The sequence below is a fragment of the Carcharhinus amblyrhynchos genome, chromosome 17 (assembly GCF_965287045.1).
Source record: "Carcharhinus amblyrhynchos chromosome 17, sCarAmb.v2.hapA, whole genome shotgun sequence".
Lineage (NCBI taxonomy): Eukaryota > Metazoa > Chordata > Chondrichthyes > Carcharhiniformes > Carcharhinidae > Carcharhinus > Carcharhinus amblyrhynchos.
In genome coordinates, this window is record NC_137340.1 from 46,823,625 (window position 1) to 46,848,572 (window position 24,948).

Consider the following 24,948-nt stretch of genomic DNA (forward strand, 5'->3'; position numbering starts at 1 on the left):
ATGACCTCAGTGGGCCTGGAGGTCTGGAGTGCATCTGCTTCAATGCGAGGAGCGTAATGGGTAAGACAGTTGAACTTAGGGCCTTTAAGCTTACGTGGAATTTGGATGTGGTTGCGGTGACGGAGACTTGGTTGAAAGGACAGGACTGGCAGCTGAATATTCCAGTGTATAAGCGTTTTAGGCGCAACAGAGGAGGGGCTAAAAGAGGTGGGGGAGTAGCAATATTAGTTAGGTAGCATATTACAACAGTGCAGAGGTTAGACAATTTAGAGGGATCCTGTAACGAGTCACTGTGGGTGGAGCTCAGAAACAGGAAGGGCGCAGTCACTATGCTGGTTGTATACTACAGGCCTCCGAACAGCCCACCGGAAACGGAGGAACGGATACGTAAGGAGATTCTGGATTGGTGCAGAAAAAATAGGGTTGTTGTAGTGGGAGACTTTAATTTCCCTTGTATAGACTGGGAAGTGCTTAGGGCTCGGAGACTGGAAGGGGAGGAATTTGTAAAATGCATACAGGAAGGTTCTTTGGAACAATATGTAGATAGCCCAACTAGAGAGGGGGCTATCCTGGACCTAGTACTAGGGATAGAGCCTGGTCAGGTCATCAAAGTTTCAATTGGGGGACATGTGGCAAATAGTGACCACAATTCTGTAAACTTTAGGTTGGTAATAGAAAAGGATGAGTGTTCTCCTTCAGGTAGGGTACTGAATTGGGGGAAGGCTAACTATAGCCGGATTAGGTATTGGAGGGAGTGCAGAGGAGGTTTACTAGGCTGATTCCGGAGTTGAGGGGGTTGAACTATGAGGGTGAATAAACTCGGCTTGTACTCATTAGAGTTTAGAAGAATGAGGGGAGATCTCAATGAGACATATATGATGATGAATGGGATGGATAGGATAGAGGTGGAGAGGGTCTTCCCGCTCAGAAAGGACAGTAGGACTAGAGGGCACAGCCTCAAGATAAAGGGGGGGCGGTTTAGAACGGAGTTGAGGAGGACCTTCTTCACTCAAAGGGTGGTGAATCTCTGGAATTCTCTGCCCATTAAAGTGGTGGAGGCTGCCTCGCTAAATATTTTTAAGACGTGGGTTTATAGGTTTTTGATAGGCAAGGGGATTAAGGGTTATGGGGAGAGGGCGGGAATGTGGAACTGAGCCACGACAGATCAGCCATGATCTTATTGAATGGCGGGGCAGGCTCGAGGGGCTAGATGGCCTACTCCTGCTCCTATTTCTTATGTTCTTATGTTCTTATGTAGGTAGAAATTGGCGGCCGTTGATAGGGAGAGGCTGTTCAAGGGTAAATCCACATCTGGCATGTGGGAGTCTTTTAAGGAGTAGTTGATGGGGCTGCTGGACAGGCATGTGCCTAAAAAAAGGAAGGGTAGGAAAGGTAGGATTCGAGAGCCGTGGATAACCAGGGAAATTGAGGGTCTGATCAAAAAGAAAAGGCGTACGTTAGGTCCAGGCAGCTAAAAACAGATGGAGCACTGGAGGAATACAGAGAAAGTAGGAAAGAACTCAAACGGGGAGTTAGAAGTGCAAAAAAGAGTCATGAAATGTCCTTGGCAGACAGGATTAAGGAGAATCCTAAGGCATTTTATTCATATGTTAGGAACAAAAGAGTTGTCAGGGAAAAAAAAATCGGACCTCTCAGGCACAAAGGAGGGGAATTATGCTTAGAGCCCAAGGAAGTAGGGGAGATCCTAAATGAATACTTTGCATCAGTATTCACAAGGGAGAGGGGCGTGTTGACTGGAAATGTCTCAGGGGGAAGTATTGACCCGTTAGAGAAAATCTCCATTACAAGGGAGGAAGTGTTGGGTTTTTTAGGGAACATTAAGACTGATAAATCCCCAGAGCCTGATGGCACCTATCCTCGACTGCTCAGGGAGACAAGAGATGAAATTGCTGGGCATCTGACAGAAATCTTTGTCTCTTCATTGGACACAGAGGTGAGGTCCCAGAGGATTGGAGGATAGCAAATGTGGTACCGTTATTTAAGAAGGGTAGCAAGGATAACCCAGGTAATTATAGGCTGGTGAGCTTGACGTCCGTGGTAGGGAAATTGTTTGAGAGGATTCTGAGACAGGATGTATGCACACTTAGAAAGGAAAAATCTCATTAATGATAGACAGCGTGGTTTTGTAAGAGGGAGGTCATGCCTCACAAATTTGGTGGAGTTTTTTGAGGAGGTGACAAAAACGGTTGCTGAGGGAAGGGCCGTGGATGTCATCTGTATGGATTTTAGTAAAACGTTTGACAAAGTCCCTCATGGCAGGTTGGGTCAAACGATTAAATCTCATGGGGTAAAAGGTGAGGTGGCTAGATGGGTGGAGAACTGCCTTGGCGCAGAAGACAGTGGGTAGCAGTGGAAGGGTCTTTTACCGGCTGGAGGTCCGTGACTAGTGGTGTTCCACAGGGCTGTGTACTAGGACCTCTGCTTTTTGTGATATATATAAATGATTTGGAAGAAGGTGTAACTGGTGTGATCAGTAAGTTTGCGGACGACACAAAGATGGCCGGACTTCCAGATAATGATGAACATTGTCAGAGAGTACAGCAGCATATAGATAGGCTGGAAAATTGGGCAGAGAAATGGCAGATGGAATTTAATCCAGATGCATTTTAGTAGAACTAATGTAGGGGGGAGCTATACAATAAATGGCAGAACCATCAAGAGTATAGACACACAGAGGGACCTGGGTGTGCAAGTCCACAGATTCTTGAAGGTGGCATCGCAGGTGGAGATGGTGGTGAAAAAGGCATATGGCATTCTTGCTTTTATAGGATAGGGCGTAGAGTATAAAAATTGGCGTCTGATGTTATAGCTGTATAGAACATTGGTTAGGCCACATTTGGAGTACTGCGTCCAGTTCTGGTCGCCACACTACCAGAAGGACATGGGGGCTTTGGAGAGAGTACAGCAAAGGTTTACCAGGATGTTGTCTGGTATGGAGGGTCTAAGCTATGAGGAGAGATTGGGTAAACTGGGATTGTTCTCCCTGGAAAGACGGAGAATGAGGGGAGACCTGATAGAGTATATAAAATTATGAAGGGCATAAATAGGGTGAGCAGTAGGAATCTTTTTCCCAGGTTGGAGGTGGCGATCACGGGGGGTCACAGCTTCAAGGTGAAGGCTTTTCCCCCAAAGCCTTCAGTCTGAATAGCTTTGAGGAGGGATTTTCTGGCTACGCTCACCCCAAGACTAGAGAATCTCTTTTGAGGTCAGCAGCCCTCTGCATGGTCCAGTCCCACCTGCTACTGTGGAAATTAAGTTTTTACAAGTGTGGAAATTAAGTTACAACAACTATGGCAGACAGTAGTTGTTGCACTGCCACAATGACTGTGGTGGCAGTGTTGCCAGAACAGAAAGTGCTTGTTATCAGACAAGGCCTCAGTATAGGTCAACAATTGTGTATTCAGGGAAGAGACTCATCTAACCTTGTATCAGTTTCATAAACACTACATTCCTGGCCTTGGCCATAGGATGAAACAAAGACAAGTTACCATGACAAATACCAAAAAACAAAAAACAAGATACAGTGACATATTATACTAATGAGGGGTTAGAAGGAGATGGTATTCTATTGGATAAGAAAGGGTAAAAGCTATGCTACGATTGGTGGATATGTATGCAAATGAAGATTAAAAAGTTGCTCGTTTCTCATTTGCTATAATTAATATAACTGCTAATTATCTGTATAAATCAACAGAACACTTAGCAGTGCATTGCGCTGCTTATGCATTCTCCTTGTGCACAAGTAATAAAGCTTGGAAGTTTAAGTGCTTGGTATTGATTGTTCCCAAGTCGACAACACTACAATTCCCATGGTGGGCAGGTGGGAAAGTTCTGCCCTGAATGTCTGTGTGTTAGAATGTAGCAAGGCCAGCTGCTTCTCTCTTTGCACCCAAGTATTCAAGTTTGCACCGGACTTTCAATAAGGCTTGACCTTGACCCCTTGTCTCCATGATAAACAGATTATATGGGCCTATTTCCAGAAAACTTCAGTACAACTTCACAACATCCCCATACCAGAGCATTCTAAGTTATCTTAAATTAAAAGAGACAATTCCAAATATAAATCATTACATAAATGTTCAATTCTGGTCACCATACTACCAAAAGGATGTGGAGGTTTTGGAAGAGGATGCAGAAAAGATTTACCAAGATGTCACCTGATATGGAGGGCATTAGCAATGAGGAGCGGTTGGAGAAACTTGGCTTGTTCTCACTGGAATGACAGAAGTTGAAGGGCGACCTGATACAAGTCTACATGATTATGAGGGGCATGAACGGAATGGAACGGAATGCCAGGGTGGACGAGTCAACTACCAAGGGGCATAGGTTTAAGCTGCAAGGGGCAAGGTTTAAAGGAGATGTATGAGGCAAGTTTTTTGAGGGTGATGGGTGCCTGGAATTTGTTGCCTGGGGAGCTAGTGGAAGCAGATATGATTGTGACTTTTAGATACGATAGTGACAAATGTCTTGACAAATACATGAATTGGGTGAGAATAGAGAGATATTGTCCCCGGAAGGGAGGGGGTTTTTGTTCAGACAGGCAGCATGGTCGATGCAGGTTTGGAGGGCCGAAGGGCCTGCTCCTATGCTGTAATTTTCTTTGTTCTAATGGTATTACTGGAAATAGGAGAGGATGGGCAGACTCGTGTCATTCTGTGAAAACAGTTGTGGTCAAAACTCCCAAAATACAGCTTAAATCTTTCTACTTTTTGAACTTAAAGAACACATTTTGGAAATGGAAGGTGGGATGTTGCTGGTGTTGCAAAAATACTTACGACTGCCACTAAAATTGGCCACTCACAGTCTGCCAGAAATACTTCCATCCATCGGCCTCAATACCAAGTACAGTTTTGCTCCCTGTACTCACCAGGGAATGCCCAAGTTCCCAGGATCAGCCAGCATAATGCTTACACTCTTAAATTCAAATAGCAAGACTCTGCCATTCCAAGCATCAACCCCAGAAACACTTGAGCTCTGTCACAGGAATATTTCAATCTGGCCTTAGTACAGAAGTACTTCTAATGTCTGGTTTTAGGCCCAGAATTTGTTTTAGCTCCCTATCATGGAGCCAGGAATGATCTCTTCCAAACCTCAACCTCAGGAATACCTCTACTTGCTGCCTCAGAGCCTGGAATTTGTTCCTGTCATGCACCAGATAGACACCACCCTCTCCACTCCTGATTTGTGTCCCACTCTATCTCCCAGCTTTTCAGATGGCCTTGTCCCTTGTTTCATTCCTGCTTGGTGCTCCGTTCACCCATTCAACAATGGCCCAAGCGTTACCTAAAGTGCACCTCTGATTCTGAGTTAGAATATGGTTTTAATGACTGCAGGATAGGAAACATCTCTGTATTGTTCACATGCATTGGAATACCACCAGTAGAATGGTGGACTACAGTTTGATATGCAAACGCACCGAGTTTCTAAACTGAATCATGCTGAAATACTTGGCAGGTACCCACTGAGCTGTTTTCACACATCTTCTGGGCAATTGGCCAAATGCAACATTAGTGGCGCCTGGGAACATGTTTCTTGTCCTGTCCTCTCAGGCATAAGGTAGGTGAGTGGAAGTTGAAGACTAGTGAGATAAAAAAAGCAGGATTATAAAGAGAATTAGTAAAGCTTCATGAAACACAAAAACAGTGTGTCTTTCCAACTTACTTTACATGGGGGAGGTATAGTTCTATTTCAAAGTGTCACTTTAAGTCTGTCTACATGTTTACATGTTAAGGGCGGAATTTTACCAGCATGTCTACCCAAGTTTCAAACGATCCCACCCAAGGCCAACAGAGAATGCCATTTTCTGAGCCGAGCCCACCCTGGAATCGGGGCTGGCATGTCGGTAAAATTCCGGCCTAATGAAAATGTGAACTATTTTTCACTTTCAGCTTTTTCTATTCTGTTCTTCTGATATAAGATGGCTAACTTGGTACCCTACAGCACACAAGTGTTTGTGTAATCAAACCCCAATAACTTTCTCCCTATTTCTTGGCCAATATTAATTTCTCAACTAACATCTAGAAATGTTTGTGCGATAAATAACTGGGACTTTGCTGTGTGCAGATTGGTTGCTTGGTAATGGGATTATCTAAAAATCCTCTGGTGTTGCTTAATAAGAATAAATGTTGAATTGAATTATGAATATACTGGTGCACTGCACCATTGTGATATTTGATTTATTATTGTCACATGTATTAAAATACAGTGACAAGTATTGTTTCTTGACAAAGCATAATATACATAAAGAAGGAAAGGAGAGAGTGCAGAATGTAGTGTTGCACTCATAGCTACAGTGTAGAGAAAGATCAACTTAATGATATTTAATTACTTGTGCAATCTCAGACCCACTAGCACCCGATCCTGACAATTTTCAGGAGTTTTGCAATAATTGAATACTGTAGGAAAAACTAAACTTAGGGGGAAATGACCTCAAAATAAGGGGGAGTAGATTTAGGACTGAGTTGAGGAGGAACTTCTTCACACAAAGGATTGTGAATCTGTGGAATTCCCTGGCCAGTGAAGCAGTTGAGGTTACTTCATTAAATGGTGAGCGGGAGGATAAGGGGTGCTGAGTCCATGAAAAGATCAGCCATGATCTTATTGAATGGCAGAGCAGGCTCGAGGGGCCAGATGGCCTACTCCTGCTCCTAGTTCTTATGAAACAAGACAATTAATAGCCAGTTATAAATAACCTGGCTTGAATTACATGAAAAGGTCAGCTATTCAGGTGGCACAATAGCACAAAATAAGGGGGAGTAGATTTAGGACTGAGTTGAGGAGGAACTTCTTCACACAAAGGATTGTGAATCTGTGGAATTCCCTGGCCAGTGAAGCAGTTGAGGTTACTTCGTTAAATGGTGAGCGGGAGGATAAGGGGTGCTGAGTCCATGAAAAGATCAGCCATGATCTTATTGAATGGCAGAGCAGGCTCGAGGGGCCAGATGGCCTACTCCTGCTCCTTGTTCTTATGAAACAAGACAATTAATAGCCAGTTATAAATAACCTGGCTTGAATTACATGAAAAGGTCAGCTATTCAGGTGGCACAATAGCACAGTGGTTAGCACTGCTGCTTCACAGTGCCAGGGACCCAGGTTTGTTTCCCGGCTTGGGTCACTGTGTGGAGTTTGCACATTCTCCCTATGTCTGCGTGCATTTCCTCCGGGTGCTCCAGTGCCTCCCACAATGTGAAAGACATGCTGGTTCAGTACATTGACCCATAATGGCACCGGATTGTGGCGACTAGGGGAATTTCACAGTAACTTCATTGCAGTGTTAATGTAAGCCTTACTTGTGACTTATAAATAAACTTTACTTTAAACTTTACTCAACAGTAGTAAGAGAGGTAAACAGAGGCATCTATGTTCTCTTTGGAATCAAGAGCAGGCAGGTCAGCTAATCAATTTTGGGTGTGATCAAAAGAGCTAAACGTCTCAGAGTGCAGAGACGTTTGTCATACAATAGCTGTATTGACTTAATTTTATGCATTCAGAACAATGCAAAACGCTTCGATGTAGAAACTTTTTTTGTATTACTATACTGCACTGTTAGATAGACCGAATGGTCAAAGTAAGTGAACAACACGCCTTGAACAAGAAGGGATGTTGTGTGTAGCCTTTCCTGACTGGACAGTAACACAATGGCTGTGGATTGGTGATTGGTTTGGCAAAATGTAATGATTTTGAATTATAAAAAGAGGTATAAAAAGGGGTTATAAACAAACAAAGATAGAAGAGAGACACTCATGTTTGAGCCTCTCAGTTGCTATAGAGTAAAGGGGACACAAGTTCTGCTTCTTCATAAAATACCTTCATTTCTTTGGTCCAACTTCACACACAATTCTTCACCAATACAATAATGCCATCTTATATATCAGTGACTTCTATGGAATAATTGACATCAAGTTAAGCCTTAATTGGAAGGTCTGTTAATCCATTCCTGACAACACAGACAATGGCACCAAGGGCTTGAGTCAGAGAATGAAGTCAAAAGACACTAAGGATAGACTTGGGGTATGGGTGAAAGGATGCTGACCCATTTTTGTCACTGTAACTTTTATCACTTGGTGTTGTGAGACTTCTCACCATGCTTACCCCAGTCCAACGTTGGCATCTCCACATCCTTTTGTAGAACAGCAAAATTTTACATATGTAACAGGGTTAAAATGATCAGAGAGGCAGAGAAAATGGAGAAGGGGGTGGGGTTAGTGCAGAAAAGGGTTGCTTTGATAACTGTTAAGGTAGAAAACTCTTTCTAAAGATAATGGGGAAATAATAATGCACTGAAAACACTTGCTCAGATGATGTAATGCATCAAATTTTACCTACTGTATTACACTGCCTCCAATATACATCAACGGCAAACCATTTGGATATTAGAGTTTATCAAAACCCAAAGTCCCACATTACAACAGTGACTACACTATAACAATACTTAATTGTTTGTAAAATACTTTGGATCATCTTGAAGTCACTATATAAATCTAAATTATTTCTTTATGGGATCAGTTACACCCACTGAACGTGCAGGAACCTCGTTCAAAGAACAACATATCTGACATGCACAAGTCCCGTAGCACTGCACTGGAGTATCAGTTTGAGATTAAATGCTCAAATCCCGGAACAGCAAGAGTGAATCCACTGACAAACGTCAACAGCACTATGCCAACAAATTTCAAAACTGAATGCAGTGTATGCTGTCATTGCTTCATGATTTTATCCAGGCATTGTGAAAGGTTGCACAAAGTAGAAATATGACGCTCTGGGAAAAGATCAGCACCTACTTGGGGATTCTGTTTACCCAGCTGTAATGAAATGAAGAATTAAATTTGAAGTATATTATGTAAATATAGAGAGGCTTAGGCCAAATGCACAACAATCACAAAATTAGTTAGACATTTTTTGTAAAACAGCGTAAACTATTACTACAAGTGTTTAGAAAAATAATTATATATGCAATTAAATTTAAGGACCCTTATAATTATCGTACAGCCTTTGCATTATCATGCTAAATAATTTCAAAGAAGTTTAGAGGACTTTTTTGTTGTGTGGAGTGGTGGATAGGTCAACTAGACTTCCACTTAAAGAATATAATGGTTCCTGAACTAACATGTTTGGAAGAGATTGATGAATATCTGGAGCTGAGGTTGTAAGAGTATGTTGAAACAGCAATGATTATGCGGAATGTGACAAGTCTGAGTTGTGGGACTTTGTTGATCCCCTGCCAAGGAAAAAATAATCAAGTTCTGTAATACAAAGCCAAAATGCAGATGCTGGAAACTTAACATAAATATGAAACGTTGGAAACACACAGTGGTTGGAATTTTTTGGCTGTTCATGCTGGTGGGACATTCTGTTCCCACTATCGATGCACTCCCATCGCGTTACGGGTTTCCCGGCAGTGAAGGATGCATTCAATGAGAAACCCCAATGACAAGTCCAGAGTATCCCTTGCCGGCCAATGGTGGGCTGCCTTCCCCGCTGCGAAATACGCAGTGGGTTGCTTGGTAATGCCCACCCAGTTTCTGTGGAGAAACAGACTTAATTTCTCAAGTCTGTGTCTTTTTATTAGAACAGTAAGAAGTCTCAGAACATCAGATTGAAGTTCAACAGGTTTATTTGATAGCATAAGCTTTCTGAGTGTCACTCCTTCTTCAGGTGAAGAAGGAGCGAGACTCCGCAAGTTTATGCTACCAAATAAACCTGTTAGACTTTAACTTGGTGTTGTGAGACTTCTCACCATGCTTACCCCAGTCCAACGTTGGCATCTCCACATCCTTTTGTAGAACAGCAAAATTTTACATATGTAACAGGGTTAAAATGATCAGAGAGGCAGAGAAAATGGAGAAGGGGGTGGGGTTAGTGCAGAAAAAAAAGAACGAAAGGGATGCTTTGATAACTGTTAAGGCAGAAACAATTAAATAACAAAAAGGATGATGGTGTAAAGTAGAAGAGATATGAGACAAGTAAAGAAACAAAACATGGGTCTAGAGGAAAATGATTGTGAGTAGAATTTATGTAGAAAACTCTTTCCCTATTTTGTTGACAGCAGCTGTTGGTAATGTTATTCCCATTTGCACCTCTTTAGTTCACCTGTTATCATCTTCTTTCGTCTTACATAGCTTTATATAAGATGTCAGCTATGGATCATTGTGTTGTACTCAGGATGTTATTGGTTGAAGCCTCGCTTGAGTATAAAGATTGAAGACGTTGGCACACAGTGCAGTTCGGATGAAGTTTTGCACTAGTAGAAGGTGAAATGAGACATTAAACCTATCTGCTCTCTCATAAAAGATCCCATAAAGTTATTCAAATAACAGCCGGGGAGGTCTCCCTGATGCCTTGGCCAATAGTTATTCCTTAATCAACATAACTAAAACAAATTATCAGCTCGTTTTAGGTGAGATCCTGCTGTGTGCAAATTGGTTGCTGCATTCCCCCAAGTTACAACTGTGACTATGTCATACTTCATTAGCTTTAAAATGTTTTGGGACATCCTGAGGTAAAGAACACAATATGAATCGTGCGGCACAGGGACACAGTGGTTAACAGCGGGTGACTGTGGAGTTTGCATGTTTCCTATGTGTCTGCATGGGTTTCCTCTCACACTCCAAAGATACACGGGTTAGGTGGATTGGCCATAACAAATTGTCCCTTAGTTAGGGGGATTAGCAGGATAAATATGAGGACTTGTGGGGATAGGGCCTGGGTGGGATTGTTGTCGGTGCAGGTTTGATGGGCTGAATGGCCTCCTTCTGTACTGTGGGGATTATATGAAATTTAAGCCTTCCTTTTTCTTATAATTTCATCTTCACACTAGTGTTTATTTATAAAGTTGTATTATCAAGATAATAAGCTAACAATGCATTACAAAATCACTATCTATTAACAGAGTAGCACAGGGCTTACCTGTAATATTGGACAAACAATCATTAAATTACTCAGTTCACGTCACTTGGAAGGTATCAGTTATCTACATCTTCTGATAACTTACCAGATTGGAAACTATTTCCAAATATGGTAAAGTTTATTTATTAGTCACAAGTAAGGTTTAACTGCATGAAGTTACTGTGAAATTCCCTTAGTTACCACAGTCCGGCGCCTGTTCAGGTCAATGCACCTTACCAGCACGTCTTTCATAATGTGGGAAGAAACCAGAGCACCCAGAGGAAACCCACACAGACACAGGGAGAAGGTGCAAACTCCACATAGACAGTGACCCAAGCCAGGAATCGAACCCGGGTCCCCGGTGCTGTGAAGCAGCAGTGCTAACCACTGCGCTACCGTGCCATGGTCATGTGGTACGTAGGTTCATTAACAACTCAGATCATCAGATATAAAGACTGAGTGAACCATTCGCTCAATATCATGCAAAACATGCTTCGTGTCACCTCCATTCTGACTGCAGTGGAATTGACCCTTTTCTGTTGCTGGTCAACCATAAAACTACAAGGCTTAGTAATATAGTTATTAATAAAAACATTCCAATACTGAGTTACTTATAAACCAGAAACATTTTTAACTAATCTACGCTAATAGTAGCTGAGTTTATGTTGAAAAAAGTCAGCAACAAATTATTGTTTACCATATTTGATTAATCCTCATAATTATGCTAATTAATGTTTGACTGCTATTAAAATGTCTGTATTGAACTGTCACCATCAATATAGCCCTGATGTGGAGATGCCGACATTGGACTGGGTAGGCAGGAGTGTTCTCTTCATGTTGGGGAACACTTCAGTGGTTATGGGAATTCAGCCTCTGATCTTCGGGTAAGCGTTCTCCAAGGCAGCCTTTACAACACTCGACAATGCAGAGTCACTGAGCAGAGACTGATAGCCAAGTTCCACACACACGAGGACAGCCTCAACTGGGATCTTCGGTTCATGTCACATTATCTGTAACCCCCACGATTTGCCTGAGCTTGCAAAATCTCATCAACTGTCCTGGCTGGAGATGATACACACCTCTTTAACCTGTGCTTAACCCACTCTCCATTCACATTGTCTGTACCTTTAAGACGTGATTACTCATATTCCAACCATTATCTTGTAAATTGAGTTTGTGTCTTTATATGCCCTGCTTGTGAACACGACTCCCACTCACCTGATGAAGGAACAGCGCTCTGAAAGTTTGTGGTTTGTGCTACCAAATAAACCTGTTGGACTTTAACCTGGTGTTGTGAGACTCCTTACTGTGGTTACCCCAGTCCAACACTGGCATCTCCACATCTTAGTTACTACTCTGACTGCTGAATCAGAAGGTTGTGGATTCAAGTCCTATTCCAAGACTCGAGCGCAATAATCTCTGCTAAGACCCCAGAGTAGTGCTGTTTGAGTGTTGTATTATGAGAGGTGCTGTTGTTCGGAAAAGACAATAAACCGAGGTCCTATCCACTATCCCTCAAGTAGACAGAAAAGATCCAATGGTATTATTCAATATTTAATCAATATTTATCTCTCAACCAATATAAAAGACCATTATTAGATCATTATCACAGTGCTGTTTGTGGGACTTTGCTAACTGCAAATTAGTTGCCAAGTTTCCTACATTACAACAATAACTAAACTTCAAAAAGTACTTAATTGACGCTATTTGCAACATCAGAAAGATACATGATGGGTTAATGTAGCAGGTGATACTCTTATCCTGAATCTTGGCCCAACTTTATGCCTCAACCCACATCACTAAAACAGGTTACCCAGTGATTCTTTCATTGCTATATGAAAGTTGTCTGGCACTTTGCTGATATCATAACAGTGACTGCACTTCAAAAAATAATTAATTAGCTGCAAAGTGCTTTGGGTCATCCTAAGATCATGAAAGGTATTACGAAATGCAATAAAAGTAAAATACTGCAGATGCTGAAATCCTGAAATAAAAACCAAAAATGTTTGAAACTCTCAGCAGGTCTGGCAGCATTCGTGGAGGGGGAACAGAGTTAATGTTTCAAGTCGATTGTACAAGTTCATTTGCCAGAATTGGTATAAGATGTCTCTTTTATAGCATCAACTAAAAGGTGAATAATATTACATTGACAAAACGCTGCATTACCTAAAAGGTGAAGAATTTATCGAACAAGAATGAATGATCACCTGAGTTAAACGACAGAGGGGATCAGGAAGATGAAAGCTCAATAAGACAACTCTAAAATATTTGGGAATTCAGTGGATTATGAGCAGGAGAATTAAGTAGAGAATTTCAGGAGATAGCTGTTCAAACATGTAGCTGTTCACACCCACATAGTTATGTGTAATCCTCAATACTTACTTCTAGTCGGTCTGCAATACCGTCCCACAATTGTGGAATATATTATCAGTGTCATGAGCAAATGTCTCTGGCTTGATGTAAGGCTTTGTATATCAAATTGCATTTCCTTGGCTGAGTGTGTGTGTGTGTGTGTGTGTGTGTGTGTGTGTGTGTGTGTGTGTGTGTGTATATATAATCAGTTCCAATAATAATAAGGTATTGTGTTTGTCACAAATAAGAAAATAAAAAGTAATTCAAGATCAGACTTGTGATTGGCAGCAACACTAAGGGATGGATTTTATGACCATAAATTGGGCCATAAAATTAGCCTCCCTGTGTGAATATAAAATACGGTGAGATAATATGTCCAGCAATACCAAGCCATTGTCAGATATCACTGAAGGTCAGGGTTGGTTGGGAGTAGCATGAGGGAAAGGAAATGGAACTGGAGCAGCATGGGGGAAGAGCCATAGTCAGGGGCAGTGCAAGGGGCAGGTATACAATCATCACTGTGAGGGGCAGGTGTTTGGTCGCAACAGGGATGATGGAAGTGGCTTGAGTGGCAAGGCAATGATTGGTGGAATGAGGGGGACAGTCAGGAATAGCATGAAGGGCAGAAGTTGGCCAGGAACAGTGAAAAGGGGAGGGGAAGGTGTAAGGGGCATATGTTGGTTGGGAGAGGGTAATAATCAGTAGAAATGTAAGGAGCAAAGGGTGGATGGGAGTAGAATGAGGGTCTGGGAGATACTTGGGAACAACGTGTGGGTCGGGGATGGCTGGCAGTGAATGGTAGGGGGTTGGCCAAGTGCAGGGGATAGCTGGAGGTGGTGCAACTGGCTAGAAGAGTTGGTGGAGGGTGTTAGGAACTAGATCAGAAACTCCAAAGTTCATTGTGAAACTAGCGTAGACCCCAACTTTTTTGATTTTGGCATTAGAATGAGCATATGGTGTTTGCTCCAGGTATGATTTGATTAACCCACTCAGAAGTTTTTATAAAAACAAACTTTGTTTGACAACACAGTTAAAATATAACAAGAAATTAGCATTACCCATTGAAATGCCTAAACATGACAAAGTATGATTCTTAACAGTTATCTATCTCTATAGTAAGGCGTTTGATAAGGTTCACCATGGTAGGCTGCTGCAGAAAATGCAGATGTATGGGATTGGGGGTAATCTAGGTAATTGGATCAGGAATTGGCTAGCAGATAGGAGACAGAGGGTGGTGGTTGATGGTAAGTATTCGTCATGGAGTTTAGTTACGAGTGGTGTGCCTCAGGGATCTGTTTTGGGGCCACTGCTGTTTGTAATTTTTATTAATGATCTGGATGAGGGTATAGTTGGGTGGATTAGTAAATTTGCTGATGACACCAAAGTCGGAGGTGTGGTAGATAGTGAGGAAGGGTGTCATAGTTTGCAGGGAGACTTGGACAGGTTGCAGAGCTGGGCCGAGAGGTGGCAGATGGAGTTTAATGCGGAGAAGTGTGAGGTAATTCACTTTGGCAGGAATAACAGATGTGTCGAGTATAGGGCTAACGGGAGGACTCTGAATAGTGTGGATGAACAGAGGGATCTAGGTGTATGTGTACATAGATCCCTGAAAGTTGGGAATCAAGTAGATAAGGTTGTTAAGAAGGCATCCGGTGTCTTGGCGTTTATTGGTAGGGGGATTGAATTTAGGAGTCGCAGCGTCATGTTGCAACTGTACACAACTCTGGTGCGGCCGCACTTGGGAGTATTGTGTGCAGTTCTGGTCCCCACATTATAGGAAGGATGTGGAGGCTTTGGAGAGGGTGCAGAGGAGGTTTACCAGGATGTTGCCTGGTATGGAGGGGAGGTCCTATGAGGAGAGACTGAGGGATTTGGGGTTGTTTTCGTTAGAAAGAAGGCGGCTAAGAGGGGATCTTATTGAAACATATAAGATGATTAGAGGTTTAGATAGGGTGGACAGTGATAGCCTTTTTCCTCGGATGGAGAAAGCTAGCACGAGGGGGCATGGCTTTAAATTAAGGGGGGGTAGTTATAGGACGGATGTCAGGGGTAGGTTCTTTTCCAGAGGGTGGTGAGGGATTGGAATGCCCTGCCTGTTGCAGTTGTAAATGCGCCTAGTTTGAGGCGTTTAAAAGATCCGTGGATAGGTTTATGGATGGAAAGGGATTGGTTTAGGTTAGAGGGTCATTGTTTTTTAACTGGTCGGCGCAACATCGTGGGCCGAAGGGTCTGTTCTGCGCTGTAATGTTCTATGTTCTATAGTTTCAATTTGAGCAATATCCCTATAGACATACATCCTCTTTCAAACCAGCTAACACCAAAAACAGATATGCTAGATGTCCAATCTTTTAACCTTTCTGAGCAGATGAGTAGAAAGACACCTACCTTCTGACACCCATACAGCAGCCTCCAGAGAAAGATCCAATTTCAAACAGGAGAACTTCAGAGAAAGAGACCTATTTTCTGGCAGATTCAAGTCTTCAATTTTCATAGAGAGAAAGAGCTACTTCTCTTTATAGCTCCCAAGCAGCAACTGAACTGGATTTCTCGCTCTGAGCCAATCTCTGTCCAGTCACATGACTTTTGCTGTCAAAACCCTAATCAAACTCCACTCTGAAAAACTCCAGAGGAAAACACTCACAAAAAAACCTTGCATTAGTCCAGATTAAAACAAACATTTCAGAAATTAAGATCAAATATGTTGCTGCAGTAACAACACGGGATGCTGGCCATAGACAAAGTGGCACTGAGAAATTGAAGTGACTACAAAAAAAGCTTGCACAAGGAAAATGTACAAATACATTTCTTAAAGGCACAGCATTGTCACACTGGAAGGGCAGGAGATGGTGGGGAGCAGGGTGACGGTCAGTGGTGGCATGAGGGGCAAAGGGACGCTTGGGCACACAAGGGGTAGGGGGACTGTCAGGAGCAGTGCAAGGCTTGGGGGAATGATCAGATTTGGTCAGGAAGAGGACAGCTGGTAATGCCTTGAGGGGCAGGTGGGATGGTCAAGAGCAGGCACAAGGGGCAGCTGGATGGGGTGAAGGGTTCTGGGAGAGTCACAAGTGTGAGGTGCAGGCAGGCAGAGGCAGGGGGTGAGGTTGGTGGCAGCAGGAGGAGAGGAAGGGAGCAGCATGAGGAGGGAGGAGGCAGCAAAGGGGGGCAATGTGAGTTGCTGGTGATGGTGGTTGGGGCAGCACCAGGAGGGCAGTGTGAGTGGGGGGAGGGTAGGCGGGGGGTGAACAACTGGGGGCATCACAAGTGGGAGATACAGTTGGAGGTAGCGCGAGCAGGGGGTGGGGGAGGGACAGTTGGGGGCAGTGCAAGCAGGAGGGGGATAGTTGGGGCAGCACGAGCATGAGGGGACAAGTGGGGGCAGTGCGAGCAAGGGGGGACAGTTGGGGGCAGCACAAGCAAAGGGGGACAGTTGGGGGCAGGGCGAGCAGTTGGGAGCAGTGCGAACGGGGGTGGCAATTGGGGGCAGCACAAGTGGAGAGTGGGGGGGACACTTGGGGGCAGTGTGAACAGGGTGCTGGGGGGGGGACACTTGGGGACAGTGCGAGCAGGGGGACACGGGGGCAGCATGAGAGGGGTGCTGGGGGACAGTTAGGAGCAGCACATGTGGGGTCATGGGAGTTACAGTTGGTGGCACTGTGAGCGGGTGTGTGGGGGGGCAATTGGGGGCAGCGCGAGGTGGGGTGTGGGGGGGCAATTGGGGACAGCGCGAGGTGGGGTGTGGGGGGGCAATTGGGGGCAGCAATTGGGGACAGCGCCAGCGGTGGGGGGGGGTAGGGAGAAGAGTTGGGGACAGCGCAAAGGGGAGTGGGGGGGAACAGTTGGGGGCAATGCGAACAGGAGAGGACAGTTGGGGAGCACAAGCGGGGGGATTCGTTGGGGGCAGAGCGAGCAGGTGGTGGCAGTTGGGAGCAGCGCGAGGCTGTTTTCAGGTCAGGCGGCGCGAGCGGCCGGCGGCCGGGGAGCGAATCAGCGCGAGCGCAGTCAGTCAGTCAGTCAGGCGGCAGTTGGCCGGGAGGCGGCGGAGTTGACGCTGGGCTCGGCCTGAAGAGAGAGAGAGTGAGAGCAGCCACCGGCCGAGATACACTCACAACAAGTCGGTGCCAAGCCTGTAAAACCGGCGCCGGTGTACCCGAGCCGATGGAGGAATTGCGGCCTAGTGGCCCCGGCATCGCGGCGCTGTTGCCCCCCGGATTGTACGCGATCTATCAGGAGTGCCGAAGGCTTTACTCGGACCAGCCGAATCCGCTGCAAGTCACCGCCATCGTCAAGTACTGGTACGTCCCTCCACTATCAACATCAGTTGGGCTTCAGCCCGTTTCCCAAGGCCCCAAAAAGAATAAGTTACTTTAAATAAACAAGAATGTTTTACTTCGGGGGGGATTTAAACGCAGATTTTCATTATTACTTTGGGTTTGCTGCTTAGATTTTTCTGCCCCCACCGCTCCCTCTTGTACTGCACTGATTTCTTTGTTGAAAAGTTTATGGCTGCTTTTTAAAAAAAAGTTTTCCTCTTTTTGTGTTTCTGCTGGGGGTGGGGACCACAGTGTTTACTCTTTTTCATCTCAGTTACTTGCAGTGAATACAATCTGGACCGAAATTTCTGCAACCATCAATTTAACCTTTTTGGGAAGAAGTGAATATTTACCATTTCCACAGGGCTTTAAAGCAAACATGTACTTACGTGTGATTATAAATAAACAACTATAGTGTTGTACAAACCTCTGAAGTTTGCTACGCATATTGTAGCATCAGGCTTTTTGTTTTGTTTGGAAATAACTTCTGTTTGCGCCATTAAGTTGGTTTCAATTGCTCGTGTCCTTTTAACAAAGAGCTGTGGGATTTTCTAATCAACTTTTCCATACCACGAACAGTGCTGTCAACAAGTGATGTTTCTGCTTCATGTCTAATATAACTTATCGTAACCACACTATCATAATTTTAACAAGTAATTTGTGAATTTGAAAATTAAAATTCATTGTTCACATTTTTTATCATTACCAATTACCCAAAATCTGATCATCTTCTAAAGAAGTTAATTCCAAGATTGCGCTTTGAGAATTTTCTGTCTGAACTATTAGCATTTTTGCTGTAATTTTATTTATTTTTAAATGGCAAATTCATAGCACATTTTAGAAACATAGAATCTAGAAGCAGGAGTAGGCCATTCGGCCTTTTGAGCCTGCTCTGCTATTCATCTTGATCATGGAACTCAATATCCTGATTCTCCCTTCCTTCCATATCCCTTGATCTCTTTAACCCCAAGAGCTATGTCTAATTGCTTCTTGAAATCAGTCAATGTTTTGGCTTCAATTACATTTGTTGGTGGTGAATTCCACACACTCACCATCCTTTGAGTGAAAATTTAATTTGCTTCAATTGGACTCTGTGCTTTTGTTTCTTTTAGTGTGATAGTAATTTTGGTAATTTTTAATTCTATTGGATGCGGTTGAAATCTTGAATCCATTTACAAAGGAGGGTTCAAAAAATTGGCTTTGAATTCTAAACTGCCATTTATTATTATTGACAATCCAGTTGTACTTATGTTTCTTAGATACCAATTTATGCTAAATTACCAAAAAAGAGTTGGCCTATGTAGTATATTGTACAGCACTTATGAAGTTAATGGAGGGATGTATTTGTTGCATTTCCAATAGATTTGCTTAAGTTAATGTTTATTTATTAGTCACAGATAAGGCTTACGTTAACACTGCAATGAAGTTATTGTAAAATTCCCCCAGTCATCACAGTTTAGTGCCTGTTTGGGTCAATGCACGTAGCCAGCACGTCTTTCAGAATGTGGGAGGAAACCCATACAGACACAGGGAGAACGTGCAAATTCCACACGGTCACCCAAGCCGGGAATTGAACTCAGTTCCCTGTTATTGTGAAGCAGCAGTGCTAACCACTGTGTAACTGCATTGCCCTTCTAATACAAGGATCATTTCTGGGTTAATCTTTGGGACATATTTTCCTCAACATGTCCATGTGATAACAGATTTGGATCTGTTGAGGCATTCCATTTTGAATTTTATTATTTATTTCCTACATAGCATGCTCATTATTCATGTAGTTTTGGGTAATCTTACCATTTATGGGAAAGGACATGAGTACAAGCAAAAGAATGTTGGGAAGTTTTGATTATTTTGGAAACATGCTGATTTCTTAACATTATTATTGAACATATATAGGAAAAATTGTAATGGACAATTCTAAACAATAACTTGTACACCTGTGTGTCTCAATTTGTTTTCTATCTGATTTTCCTCTTACTGTTGGTGTCTTTAATGCTCTGTTTCCTTTCTTATCTCAAGGCCTAGAATGAGCACCTAGCTGCCAGACACCAAGGTCTTCCAGGTAGGGTAGTATAGATGAAAATTTCTTGCCTCATTAAAGAGACAGGTGGCATTTTGGAGCATTGTAAACTTTTCTGGATGGATGAGTTAAGATGAGTTGAATGACCTTCCTTGTCTTTCTTTATGTATTTGTGTGCTGTCTGTAATTGCTTCGAAGATTTTCAACTGACATGAGCAAGATCATGAATTCCCTCCTCCTGTTTAGGAATGGAGAGTTACATAATTTTAAAAAAAGACTAGACGGTTAACAGTGAAGGGAGATAGCAATAGACTGGTCAGGTAGTTAGAATGGTGAAAAATTGAATGACCACGCCAAAATTATTGTTGCAATATTTCATTAACTACCTATTTTGAAAGGGGGAATAATAAAAAAATGGAAGCTTGCCCTACCTGGAGAGGTATTTCCCAAAGGAGGGAGTGGGTGGCAAGAAAGAGGTTATTAAATTAACTTTGCTACAGTCAAACTGCAAAGTGGCAACCTGATGTGACATGTTGGTGATGCATGCTGATTGTATTACTGATGCCAACAAAGTTTGTGGTGAGGAGTAAAATCCATGTTCACTGGAATTTCACTTCTTTCAGTGGTGTGGGTGTGAAGTAATCTTTGGATTTGGGCTCTGATGAAGAGTCATCCAGATTCGAAATGTTAATTCTGTTCTATATCCACAGATGTTGTCAGACCTGCTGATAGTTTCCAGCATCATCTGTTTTTGTAATCTTCGGATTAGTTCTACTACAAGTTTTGTTTCAATGCTCTTATTGCTAGAGGCTTCTTGTATAATAAAGGGAACAGTGCGAAAAACTTGAACTAAAGTTCTGAGACTGGCAGCAGCTATTAATTTGCTCCTGCTGATCTCCTGTTGATGACACTTAACGTGGAATCGCAAGGTATATTTGATTTATTATTGTCACACATTAGTATACTGTGAAAAGGTATTGTTTCTTGCATGCTATTCAGACAAAGCATGCCATTCATAGAATACATAGGAGGAAAGGCTGCAGAATGTAATGTTACAGTCATAGGTGTAGAGAAAAAGCAACTTAACATTAGATAGGTCCATTCAGAAGTCTGATGGCAGCAGAGAAGAAACTGTTCTCGGGTCGGTTGGTACATGATTTCAGACTGTTGTATCTTTTTCCTGGCAGAGGAACAGTATGTCTAGGGTGCACTGGGTCCTTAATTATGCTAGCTGCTTTTCTGAAGCAGCTGTAAGTTGTAGATGGAGCCAGTGGATGGGAGCCTGGCTTATGTGATGGACTGGGCTGCTTTCACAATGCTCTGTAGTTTATTGTGGTCTTGATCGGAGCAGGAGCCATATTAAGCTGTGGTACATCCGGAAAGGATGCTTTCTTTGGTGCATCTATAAAAATTAGTGAGAATTATAGCAGACATGCTGAATTTCCTTAGCTCCCTGAGAAAGTGGAGGCATTGGTGAGCTTTCCTAACTATAGCTTTGGCGTGTAGTACTAGTTGGTGGGCTTGCTTAACTATAGCATCTGTACTACTGATTTGCGCTGGTCAGCCATGTTCCACCTTCAATTCTTTAGAATTATGTGGTTTCTGTCTGGGTTGTTGGTGATGCAGTATTTGTCACAGCAGCCCAAAGCTGTGCACAAGTTGGCAAGAAACAGCTAGTAATAGTTAGGATAGTGAAATTTGGATAAGGAAAAGTTTCATGTAATCTCCAAGTCTACAGATTTCCAGTGCTTGATAACAAAGGGATATTTGAATAAACTACATTTAGGCTCAAATGACTGTCTGTTATGAACATGACCTGAACTAATTTAGAAGTTTATTTTTATGTGAAATGCATAGAACATAGAACATCACAACGCAGCACAGCCCTTCGGCCCTCGATGTTGTGCCGACCTGTGAAACAAATCCAAAGCCCATCTAACCACACTATTCCAATATCATCCAGTGAAGTAATCAAAACTAGTCAGCATGGATTTTACAGAAAGTCATATCTAACTAACTTGATGGAATTTTTTGAAGAGGTAATAAGGTGGATTAATGAGGGTACTTCATTTGAATTAGTCTGTATAACTTTTGACTAGATCTCCCAGGGCAGACTGGTCGGAAAGGGAAAGCACTCCGAGATCCATGGGAAAGTAGAAGTTGGATCCAAACCTGCATCAGTGGTGGAAAACAAAGGGAAATAGTTAACAGGATTTTTTGGTGAGTGGAAGGTTGTTTACAGAGGAGTTGTGCAGAGCTCTATTGGTTCCTTTTTGTAATTTGTTTCAATGACTTAAAAAGTTTACAGATCATCCAAAAATTGAGTGGCACGGTTAATAGTGAGGAAGAAAGCTGTAGACAAATAAGGCGGACAGAAAAACTAGCAAATGGAATGCAATCCAGCGAACTGTGAGGTGATGCATTTGGAGAAGGCAAACGACTACAGAATAAATAGTGGATCGAGAGATTTTTGGAGAAACAGAAGGATCTTGGATTGCATGTCCACTGAATCCTACAGGTAGCAGGACAGAGGGTCTATAAGGTGGTTACTATGACATACAAGATCTTTTTTAAGTGAGCCGTCCCTCTAGATTTGAAGCTAATTTGTCTCTGCTCAGGTTTGATGGGTTCCGAGATGGCTAATAATTCCAAAATGCAATCTGTAGACTCTGGCAAGTTGGGACGTGTGGTGCTTGGAGGTTTGGGCAGATAAGGTATTTGGAGGTATCGACGCACTCTCCGATTATTTGATCTCACCTCTGTGAGTGTCTCTGATGCTTTGATCTTGCCTCTGAGAGTGTCTCTATGTTTGTGTCTTCTGAATAAACCTTCTTCATTTTGGTCAGTCACAAGCTAGGCACTCCCATGAATTGGTGATGATCTTTGATCATTTCAGGGATGCTTCGTTTCCACTATCCTTCTGGGAGTCTGTTGCCTAGACTGAATTCCGAGTAGAACAGTTGTTTTGGGTGTCTGGTGCCAGCCATATAAATGACATGCCCTACGCAGTGGAGCTTTTTTTGTAAGTGATTAGCAACTCCATGCTGGGCATGTTGTTTTTCTTGCAACTGGATGTGGGGGATCTTGCAACAGAACTGACTTACGTCTCTGGTAGTTTGAAGTGACGGCGTACAAAATACTCCCTTTTTTGGCTGAGATATAAAGTATAAGAGCAGTGATGTTTTGCTAAACTGTATTGAACATTTGTTTGGCCATATCTAGAGTACTACGTGCATTTCTGGTCATTACAAGAAGGATGTGATTGTACCAGAGAGGGTACAGAGATTTATGAGAATGTTGCCAGGAATGTAGAATTTTAACTATGCACAAAATTTCTATGGGATATGATTGTTTTCTTTGGAAGACTGGAGGCTGAGGGAAGATTTCAGTGAGGTGTATCAAATTAGACAGGTCTGTATAGATTGGATTGGAAGGACCTATTTTCCTCAGCTTGGAGAACAATAATCCTGGGCATTGATTCAAAGTAACTGGAAGAAGGATTAGAGGTGAGATGAGCATTTTTTTTTGTTTAAGAACATAAGAAATAGGAGCAGGAGTAGGCCGTCCAGCCCTTCGAGCCTGCCCTGCCATTCAACAAGATCATGGCTGATCTGTCGCTGCTCAGTTCCACTTTCCCGCCCTCTCCCCATAACCCTTAATCCCCTCTCCTATCAAAAACCCATCAACCCGCGTCTTAAAAATATTTAGCGAGGCAGCCTCCACCACTTCAACGGGCAGAGAATTCCAGAGATTCACCACCCTTTGAGTGAAGAAGTTCCTCCTCAACTCCGTTCTAAACCGCCCCCCTTTTATCTTGAGGCTGTGCCCCCTAGTCCTATTGTCTTTTTTGAGCGGGAAGAGTCTTTCCACCTCTATCCTATCCATCCCATTCATCATCTTATACGTCTCAATGAGATCTCCTCTCATTCTTCTAAACTCTAACGAGTACAAGCCCAGTTTATTCAGCCTCTCCTCAGAGCTCAACCCCCTCAACTCCGGTATCAGCCTAGTAAACCTCCTCTGCACTCCCTCCAAGGCCAAAATATCTTTGCGCAGGTGCGGCGCCCAAAAATGCACACAGTACTCCAGTTGCGGCCTCACCAATGCCCTATACAGCTGCAGCAAGACCTCCCTACTTTTATATTCAATCCCCTTCGCTATGAAGGCCAGCATCCCATTCGCCTTCCTGACCACCTGCTGCACCTGCAAGCTGGGTTTTTGCGACTCATGCACAAGGACCCCAAGGTCCCTCTGCACCGTCGCCTGCTGCAGTTTTTCGCCTCGTAAGTAATAGTCCTTCCTACCATTTTTCCTACCAAAGTGGACCACCTCACACTTGCCAACATTAAATTCCATTTGCCATTTCCTGGCCCATTCGCCCAGCCTATCTAGATCCTTCTGCAGACTCTCCACACCCTCCGCACAATTTGCCGTTCCCCCAATCTTGGTGTCATCAGCAAATTTCGACACTCTACACTCGGTTCCCTCCTCCAGATCATCTATATAAATGGTAAAAAGCTGAGGCCCCAGCACCGACCCCTGGGGCACTCCACTAGTCACCATCCGCCAATCCGAATAGCACCCGTTGACCCCCACTCTCTGCCTCCTATTTGACAACCAATCCTCTATCCACGCTAACACCCTACCCCCAACTCCATGTCCCTCGACCTTCTGCAATAACCTCTTGTGAGGCACTTTGTCAAACGCTTTCTGAAAATCTAGAAAGACCACATCCACCGGCTCTCCTCTATCCACCGCCCTAGACACATCCTCATAGAACTCCAGTAAATTTGTCAGACACGACTTCCCTTTAATGAAACCGTGCTGCGTCTGCTCTATCAAGCAATTCCCTTCAGGATGCCTCGCAATTTCCTCCTCAATGGCAGATTCTAACATTTTACCTACCACAGATGTTAAACTAACCGGCCTATAATTCCCCGCCTTTTGCCTGGCACCCTTCTTAAACAACGGCGTAACATTAGCCGTTTTCCAATCATCCGGCACTTCCCCGGAATCCAGCGACGTTTGGAAAATAACCACCAAGGCATCCACTATCACCTCCGCCATTTCTTTCAGAACCCTCGGATGCATTCCATCCAGTCCTGGGGACTTGTCCACAATCAGCCCCTCCAGTCTGTCGAGCACCACCTTTCTAGTAACAGTAATGTCATTAAGACCCTCCAGTCCTACCACCTTTCTATCGCTAACACCCGGCAAATTATTCACGTCCTCCTCCGTGAAGACAGAAACAAAAAAGTTATTCAATACCTTAGCCATATCCCCATCCCCTACCACTAGGTCCCCTTTCTCATCCTCTAAAGGACCAACATTCACCCTAGCCAGCCTCTTCCTTTTTATATA

At 43.3% G+C, this 24,948-nt stretch overlaps 1 protein-coding gene across 4 annotated transcripts in view; it reads left to right on the forward strand.

Moving 5' to 3' along the window:
• The first annotated feature begins 17,286 nt into the window (after positions 1-17,286).
• sufu (suppressor of fused homolog (Drosophila)) overlaps positions 17,287-24,948 on the forward strand; it is a 142,792-nt gene continuing 135,130 nt past the window's right edge. The window contains exons 1-2 of one of the 4 annotated variants that reach the window (XM_080205902.1): positions 17,449-17,549; positions 19,587-19,629. Coding sequence is in view for 3 of the 4 variants with exons in the window: in XM_080205901.1 (XP_080062027.1) it covers positions 17,413-17,549 (137 nt within the window). In the remaining variant the exon portion in view is untranslated. Of the gene's footprint in view, positions 17,550-19,586; positions 19,630-24,948 lie in introns of all 4 variants that reach the window. The other 3 variants (XM_080205901.1, XM_080205900.1, XM_080205899.1) reach the window with 3 other exon arrangements.